General features: G+C 43.8%; 1 protein-coding gene across 1 annotated transcript in view; it reads right to left on the bottom strand.

Moving 5' to 3' along the window:
- Positions 1 to 4,589: 4,589 nt before the first annotated feature.
- Positions 4,590 to 9,511, bottom strand: part of CORIN (corin, serine peptidase) — a 649,735-nt gene continuing 644,813 nt past the window's right edge. The window contains exon 22 of the mRNA XM_069744507.1: positions 4,590 to 5,038. Coding sequence (XP_069600608.1) covers positions 4,856 to 5,038 — 183 coding nt within the window. The 3' untranslated portion in view covers positions 4,590 to 4,855. The remainder of the gene's footprint in view (positions 5,039 to 9,511) is intronic.

The raw sequence follows: 9,511 nt of genomic DNA, 5'->3' as shown, positions 1-9,511 counted from the left end.
TGGCGGTGATATTCTCTGCTCAATCCATGACATAGTAGATCATACCAGCTCAATTGGTGACTGGCTAGAAATGAAGCAGTGCCCAATTCCCCCATCCACAAGATGTTTGGTAGCCACTTATTTAAATGTACAAAGGACAATTTGTTCATTTTTTGTGCATTATAAGGAATGAGGAAAAAATGGGGAAAAATGAGATAATGCAATACTATGACAAATAAAACAAGGAATGCTTTCAATTGTAAACCTCAAATCTTGGCAATAAGTCTAAATTGATAAATTATATTTATTTTTTGATACGCCAAAGTGTTTGGCGTCACCATTGCTAATATATAAGATTGGCAGTCCAGGCATGCTGGGAGTAATAGTTCTGCAACAGCTGGAGAGCCACAGGGTATAGAGCACTGATGTAGACATAGCGACCAGGAAACTTTCTTCCATTGTAGCTCATATTTCTATTATTCAAGCTTACTTTGACAAACAACTGCATTTAAGGAAGGTTTGTTAATATGTTCTAAAAAATCCTAATTTGCCTAAATCTAAAATTAAGTAGACATTGCCCATATCTATATGTATAAATATAATATTTTATATATATATATATATATATATATATATATATATATATATAGTACAGACCGAAAGTTTAGACACACCTTCTCATTTAAAGATTTTTCTGTATTTTCATGACTGAAAATTGACACATTCACACTAAAGGCATCAAAACTATGAATTAACACATGTGGAATTATATACTTAACAAAAAAGTGTGCAACAACTGAAAATATGTCTTATATTCTAGGTTCTTCAAAGTAGCCACCTTTTGCTTTGATGGCTGCTTTGCACACTCTTGGCATTCTCTTGATGAGCTTCAAGAGGTAGTCACCGCGAATGGTTTTCACTTCACAGGTGTGCCCTGTCAGGTTTAATAAGTGGGATTTCTTGCCTTATAAATGGGGTTTGGGACCATCAGTTGTGTTGTGCAGAAGTCTGGTGGACACACAGCTAAGTAAAGAAAAATGAGTGGCCATCATTACTTTAAGAAATGAAGGTCAGTCAGTCTGAAAAATTGGGAAAACTTTGAAAGTGTCCCCAAGTGCACTTGCAAAAACCATCAAGCGCTACAAAGAAACTGGCTCACATGATGACCGCCCCAGGAAAGGAAGACCAAGAGTCACCTCTGCTTCTGAGGATAAGTTTATCCGAGTCACCAGCCTCAGAAATCGCAGGTTAACAGCAGCTCAGATTAGAGACCAGGTCAATGCCACACAGAGTTCTAGCAGCAGACACATCTCTACAACAACTGTTAAGAGAAGACTTTGTGCAGCAGGCCTTCATAGTAAAATAGCTGCTAAGAAACCACTGCTAAGGACAGGCAACAAGGAGAAGAGACTTGTTTGGGCTAAAGAACATAAGGAATGGACATTAGACCAGAGGAAATCTGTGCTTTGGTCTGAAGAGTCCAAATTTAAGATCTTTGGTTCCAACCACCATGTCTTTGTGCGACGCAGAAAAGGTGAACGGATGGACTCTACATGCCTGGTTCCCACAGTGAAGCATGGAGGAGGAGGAGGAGTGAAGGTGTGGGGGTGCTTTGCTGGTGACACTGCTGGGGATTTATTCAAAATTGAAGGCATACTGAACCAGCATGGCTGCCACAGCATCTTGTAGCGGCATGCTATTCCATCCGGTTTGCGTTTACTTGGACCATCATTTATTTTTCAACAGGACAATGACCTAAAACACACCTCCAGGCTATGTAATGGCTATTTGACCCAGAAGAAGAGTGATGGGGTGCTACGCGAGATGACCTGGCCTCCACAGTCACCAGACCTGAACCCAATCGAGATGGTTTGGGGGTGAGCTGGACCGCAGAGTGAAGGCAAAAGGGCCAACAAGTGCTAAGCATCTCTGAGAACTCCTGCAAGATTGTTGGAAGACCATTCCCAGTGACTACAGGTACCGTTACACTAATCGACTTACCAACGATCACGACCAGCGATACGACCTGGCCATGATCGTTGGTAAGTCGTTGTGTGGTCGCTAGGGAGCTGTCACACGATCAGGGGAAAGACTTCGGCATCGTTGAAACTGTCTTCAACGATGCCGAAGTCCCCCTGCAGCAGCCGGGTAACCAGGGTAAACATCGGGTTACTAAGGGTATGTGTCCACGTTCAGGATTGCATCAGTATTTGGTCAGGATTTTTCATCAGTATTTGTAAGCCAAAACCAGGAGTGGAACAATTAGCGGAAAAGTATAATAGAAACATACGCACCACTTCTGCATTTATCACCCACTCCTGGTTTTGGCTTACAAAAACTGATGGAAAATCCTGACCAAATCCTGATGCAATCCTGAACGTGGACACATACCCTAAGTGCAGGGCCGCGCTTAGTAACCCGATATTTACCCTGGTTACAAGTGAACACATCGCTGGATCGGCATCACACAAGCCGATTCAGCGATGACAGCGGGTGATCAGCGTCCTAAAAAAGGTCCTGATCATTCCCAAGCGACCAACGATCTCCCAGCAGGGACCTGATCGTTGGTCGCTGTCACACACAACGAGATCGTTAGCGGGATCGTTGCTACGTCACAAAAAGCGTGACGTTGCAACGATATCGTTAACGAAATCGTTATGTGTGAAGGTACCTTAACTCTTGAAGCTCATCAAGAGAATGCCAAGAGTGTGCAAAGCAGTCATCAAAGCAAAAGGTGGCTACTTTGAAGAACCTAGAATATAAGACATATTTTCAGTTGTTTCACACTTTTTTGTTAAGTATATAATTCCACATGTGTTAATTCATAGTTTTGATGCCTTCAGTGTGAATTTACCATTTCATAGTCTTGAAAATACAGAAAAATCTTTAAATAAATGAGAAGTTGTGTCCAAACTTTTGGTCTGTACTACATATATATATATATATATATATATATATATATACAGTGGGGCAAAAAAGTATTTAGTCAGTCAGCAATAGTGCAAGTTCCACCACTTAAAAAGATGAGAGGCGTCTGTAATTTACATCATAGGTAGACCTCAACTATGGGAGACAAACTGAGAAAAAAAAATCCAGAAAATCACATTGTCTGTTTTTTTAACAATTTATTTGCATATTATGGTGGAAAATAAGTATTTGGTCAGAAACAAAATTTCATCTCAATACTTTGTAATATATCCTTTGTTGGCAATGACAGAGGTCAAACGTTTTCTGTAAGTTTTCACAAGGTTGCCACACACTGTTGTTGGTATGTTGGCCCATTCCTCCATGCAGATCTCCTCTAGAGCAGTGATGTTTTTGGCTTTTCGCTTGGCAATACAGACTTTCAACTCCTTCCAAAGGTTTTCTATAGGGTTGAGATCTGGAGACTGGCTAGGCCACTCCAGGACCTTGAAATGCTTCTTACGAAGCCACTCTTTCGTTGCCCTGGCGGTGTGCTTTGGATCATTGTCATGTTGAAAGACCCAGCCACGTTTCATCTTCAATGCCCTTGCTGATGGAAGGAGGTTTGCACTCAAAATCTCACGATACATGGCCCCATTCATTCTTTCATGTACCCGGATCAGTCGTCCTGGCCCCTTTGCAGAGAAACAGCCCCAAAGCATGATGTTTCCACCACCATGCTTTACAGTAGGTATGGTGTTTGATGGATGCAACTCAGTATTCTTTTTCCTCCAAACACAACAAGTTGTGTTTCTACCAAACAGTTCCAGTTTGGTTTCATCAGACCATAGGACATTCTCCCAAAACTCCTCTGGATCATCCAAATGCTCTCTAGCACACTTCAGACGGGCCCGGACATGTACTGGCTTAAGCAGTGGGACACGTCTGGCACTGCAGGATCTGAGTCCATGGTGGCGTAGTGTGTTACTTATGGTAGGCCTTGTTACATTGGTCCCAGCTCTCTGCAGTTCATTCACTAGGTCCCCCCGCGTGGTTCTGGGATTTTTGCTCACTGTTCTTGTGATCATTCTGACCCCACGGGGTGGGATTTTGCGTGGAGCCCCAGATCGAGGGAGATTATCAGTGGTCTTGTATGTCTTTCATTTTCTAATTATTGCTCCCACTGTTGATTTCTTCACTCCAAGCTGGTTGGCTATTGCAGATTCAGTCTTCCCAGCCTGGTGCAGGGCTACAATTTTGTTTCTGGTGTCCTTTGACAGCTCTTTGGTCTTCACTATAGTGGAGTTTGGAGTCAGACTGTTTGAGGGTGTGCACAGGTGTCTTTATACTGATAACAAGTTTAAACAGGTGCCATTACTACAGGTAATGAGTGGAGGAAAGAGGAGACTCTTAAAGAAGAAGTTACAGGTCTGTGAGAGCCAGAAATCTTGATTGTTTGTTTCTGACCAAATACTTATTTTCCACCATAATATGCAAATAAATTGTTAAAAAAAACAGACAATGTGATTTTCTGGATTTTTTTTTCTCAGTTTGTCTCCCATAGTTGAGGTCTACCTATGATGTAAATTACAGACGCCTCTCATCTTTTTAAGTGGTGGAACTTGCACTATTGCTGACTGACTAAATACTTTTTTGCCCCACTGTATATATATATATATATATATATATATATATATATATATTCAGCCTGCCTGTCCCTATGACCAACAATAAAATACATTTCCTGAAATCTGAGGTCATTTAGGAATGATCACACAGATAAAACAAAACTGTGAACAGATATGTACAAAAGTCCAAAAAGTTTTTGACTAAAATATCTAATATTGAAAACCAAAAAAAATATAGATTTTTCATTGGTACACACAACAAATATCTCAACACATAAAAACCTCCATTGAGGTTAAGGCTTCTTCTCACTAGTCTCTCATTGTGTGAATCAGTTATATATTCTTTAGTTGATTAAATAGCTGTGAATGTAGATTTGTCTTTCAATCCAGCCCACAAAATGTGACACGTTACTGTAGACGCCTGGTCCTAGAACTTTGGAAAAGCATACAGATCCCCAGGACGTTAGACCAAACAGTGTCCACTGTCCCTTTGACTGTTCACACACCAGAGGTCCACCACTGTCTCCCTGCAAAAAAACAAATAAGTTGGTTGAGTAATGGAGCAATATTTAAAGATAATATCGGATATATGTTGAGCTACAAGATGAAGGAGTGACGTTGTGGAGGGGAACATAGTAAAGAAAGAAAAGAATATAAAGGCGATACATCGGGTTACTTAAATTAAGCAAAATTGGACAGATTTTGCTTTTTTATACCTGCCGCTTCAGAGTAATCCGTTGTTTTGTCTTTTATTTTACACCGGCCATATGGGCCTTTTTATTTAGTGTTTTTCAGGTCCTGCGTGCTAATTCTTTGTTTGTGAAGGGATCAAAGTGTCTCTTTGGTGTGCAGAAGGTTTCATTTTTGGGGTTCATCTTTTCCCCTTCTACTATCGAGATGGATCCTGTTAAGGTCCAAGCCATCCATGATTGGACTCAGCCGACATCTCTGAAAAGTCTGCAAAAGTTCCTGGGCTTTGCTAATTTTTATCGTCGCTTCATCTGCACTTTTTCTAGCATTGCCAAACCATTGACCGATTTGACCAAGAAGGGTGCTGATTTGGTCAATTGGTCTTCTGCTGCTGTGGAAGCTTTTCAAGACTTGAAGCGTCGTTTTTCTTCTGCCCCTGTGTTGTGTCAACCAGATGTTTCTCTTCCATTCCAGGTCGAGGTTGATGCTTCTGAGATTGGAGCAGGGGCTGTTTTGTCGCAGAGAGGTTCTGATTGCTCAGTGATGAAACCATGCGCTTTTTTTTCCAGGAAGTTTTCGCCTGCTGAGCGAAATTATGTTGTGGGCAACCGAGAGTTGCTGGCCATGAAGTGGGCATTCGAGGAGTGGCGTCATTGGCTTGAAGGAGCTAAGCATCGCGTGGTGGTATTGACTGATCATAAGAACTTGACTTATCTTGAGTCTGCTAAGCGGTTGAATCCTAGACAGGCTCGTTGGTCGCTGTTTTTTGCCCGTTTTGACTTTGTGATTTCGTACCTTCCGGGCTGTAAAAATGTGAAGGCGGATGCTCTGTCTAGGAGTTTTGTGCCCGACTCTCCGGGTTTGTCTGAGCCGGCGGGTATCCTCAAGGAAGGAGTAATTGTGTCTGCCATCTCCCCTGATTTGCGGCGGGTGCTGCAAAAATTTCAGGCTAATAAACCTGATCGTTGTCCAGCGGAGACACTGTTTGTCCCTGATAGGTGGACCAATAAAGTTATTTCTGAGGTTCATTGTTCGGTGTTGGCTGGTCATCCTGGAATCTTTGGTACCAGAGAGTTGGTGGCTAGATCCTTTTGGTGGCCGTCTCTGTCGCGGGATGTGCGTGTTTTTGTGCAGTCCTGTGGGATTTGTGCTCGGGCTAAGCCCTGCTGTTCTCGTGCCAGTGGGTTGCTTTTGCCCTTGCCGGTCCCGAAGAGGCCTTGGACACATATCTCTATGGATTATATTTCTGATCTTCCCGTTTCTCAAAAGATGTCAGTCATTTGGGTGGTCTGTGATCGCTTTTCTAAGATGGTCCATCTGGTACCCTTGTCTAAATTGCCTTCCTCCTCTGATTTGGTGCCATTGTTCTTCCAGCATGTGGTTCGTTTACATGGCATTCCAGAGAATATCGTTTCTGACAGAGGTTCCCAGTTTGTTTCGGGGTTTTGGCGGGCCTTTTGTGGTAGGATGGGCATTGACTTGTCTTTTTCCTCGGCTTTCCATCCTCAGACTAATGGCCAGACCGAACGAACCAATCAGACCTTGGAAACATATCTGAGATGCTTTGTTTCTGCCGATCAGGATGACTGGGTGTCCTTTTTGCCTTTGGCTGAGTTCGCCCTTAATAATCGGGCCAGCTCGGCTACCTTGGTTTCGCCATTTTTCTGCAATTCTGGGTTCCATCCTCGTTTCTCTTCAGGACAGGTTGAGTCTTCGGACTATCCTGGTGTGGATACTGTGGTGGACAGGTTGCAGCAGATTTGGACTCATGTAGTGGACAATTTGACCTTGTCCCAGGAGAAGGCTCAACGTTTCGCTAATCGCAGACGCCGTGTGGGTCCCCGACTTCGTGTTGGGGATCTGGTTTGGTTATCTTCTCGTCATATTCCTATGAAGGTTTCCTCTCCTAAGTTTAAACCTCGTTTCATTGGTCCGTATAGGATTTCTGAGGTTCTTAATCCTGTGTCTTTTCGTCTGACCCTTCCAGATTCTTTTTCCATACATAACGTATTCCATAGGTCATTGTTGCGGAGATGCGTGGCACCTATGGTTCCATCTGTTGATCCTCCTGCCCCGGTTTTGGTGGAGGGGGAATTGGAGTATATTGTGGAGAAGATTTTGGATTCTCGTGTTTTTAGACGGAAACTCCAGTATCTGGTTAAATGGAAGGGTTATGCTCAGGAAGATAATTCCTGGGTTTTTGCTTCTGATGTCCATGCTCCCGATCTTGTTTGTGCCTTTCATGTGGCTCATCCTGGTCGGCCTGGGGGCTCTGGTGAGGGTTCGGTGACCCCTCCTCAAGGGGGGGGTACTGTTGTGAATTCTGTGGCAGAGCTCCCTCCTGTGGTCACAAGTGGTACTTCGGCTGATTCTCTCTGTGAGCTTCTGTTGGTGGAGGGAAGTGGTACTGCGGCTTCTGAGTTTCCTCCCTCAGGTGATCTGGTGAGGTCGTTAGGTGCTTCTCTACTTAACTCCACCTAATGCTTTGATCCTGGCTTCCTGTCAATGTTCCAGTGTTGGAGTTGCTTTTCCCTGGATCATTCCTGTGGCCTGCTGCTCTGCATAGCTAAGTTCTTCTTTGCTATTTGTTTGCTATTTTTTCTGTCCAGCTTGTCTATTTTGTTGCTGGAAGCTCTGGGACGCAAAGGGTGTACCTCCGTGCCGTTAGTTCGGTACGGAGGGTCTTTTTGCCCCCTTTGCGTGGTTTTCTTTAGGGTTTTGTGTAGACCGCAAAGTTACCTTTTCTATCCTCGCTCTGTTAAGAAAGTCGGGCCTCACTTTGCTGAATCTATTTCATCTCTATGTTTGTCTTTTCATCTTAACTCACAGTCATTATATGTGGGGGGCTGCCTTTTCCTTTGGGGTATTTCTCTGAGGCAAGGTAGGCTTATTCTCTATCTTCAAGTAAATAGGGCAGCACACTGCAGCGCCAAAACATGCAAACTTGAAAACACGAAATTTGAACTGCATTACTGCACTAGAAATATGAAAAATGAGAGCTTTTACCGCATAAAAATGGCCAATTTTATGTGTACCTCGTAGCCACTTTACGGCATCTCTCTTATACGAGGTCCTACGCTTGACCTACCTCAGGTAGGTAGGTCAAGCGTAGGACCTCGTATAAGAGAGATGCCGTAAAGTGGCTACGAGGTACACATAAAATTGGCCATTTTTATGCGCTAAAAGCTCTAATTTTTCATATTTCTAGTGCAGTAATGCAGTTCAAATTTCGTGTTTTCAAGTTTGCATGTTTTGGCGCTGCAGTGTGCTGCCCTATTTACTTAACTATATACGAGTTGGCGACTCTGGGTTCAGCACCTGTTCACACTTAGTCTATGTTTGGATGTGCAGGTCAGGTTTTTGAAATATATTTTCTATCTTCAGGCTAGTTAGTTTCTCAGGCTGTGCCGAGTTGCATAGGCAGAGTTAGGCGCAATCCACGGCTGCCTCTAGTGTTGTTTGGAGAGGATTAGGGATTGCGGTCTGCAGAGTTCCCACGTCTCAGAGCTCGTTCTATGATTTTGGGTTATTGTCAGATCACTGTATGTGCTCTGACCGCTATGTCCATTGTGGTACTGAATTGCCTTTCATAACAACCACCAGGTCGAGGACCTGAGCCATGCAAGGCACGTGTGTAGGCTTGCCTCCCTGTAGGGCTGCCACCAGGTTTGCACCGTTATCGGACATAGCCTTCCCTGGATGCAGGTTCAGTGGAGACAGCCATAAATCAAACTCAGCCTGGAGAGCTGCCCACAACTATTCAGCTGTATGACTGCGATCTCCAAGGCATATTAATTTTAATACTGCCTGATTGTAGTGAGCCCTGGCTGTGCAGTATGAAGGTGGTGGGGATTCGTTCTGCACTGTTGTAACCCTTGTCTCATTAAAGCAGAGGCACAGGTGAAGAGCATAGAGGAGATAGAGGAGGAGGCAGAAGCAGTGCAGGAAGTGTTAAATGTAGAGGTTTGTCCTGCAAGCCTTGGGGATTCCAAGACTTGTGGAGCAGCACCTGCCCCCACGGCCACCAGAGTCACCCAGTGCCCAGTCAGAGAGATGTAATGCCCTTGACCATGCTTACTCGTTCAAGTGTCTGTGGTGAAATGCACCCTGGCAGACAGAGATTTAGTCAAGGAATGGGTGATGTTGTCTGAGACATGCTGGTGTAGCGCAGGCACAGCATTCTTAGAAAAGTAATGGCGACTGGACAATTTTTACTGAGGGGACTGCGACGGCCATCAGCTTTCGGAAACCATCTGTATCTATCTGGTGGAAAGGTAGCATTTGTTGTTCTCTTCATCAGGCACAAAATA

The sequence above is a fragment of the Ranitomeya imitator genome, chromosome 1 (assembly GCF_032444005.1).
Source record: "Ranitomeya imitator isolate aRanImi1 chromosome 1, aRanImi1.pri, whole genome shotgun sequence".
NCBI classification, from domain to species: Eukaryota; Metazoa; Chordata; class Amphibia; order Anura; family Dendrobatidae; genus Ranitomeya; species Ranitomeya imitator.
Note: the sequence above shows the minus strand (reverse complement) of the source record. Positions and strands in the feature narration are given on the sequence as shown.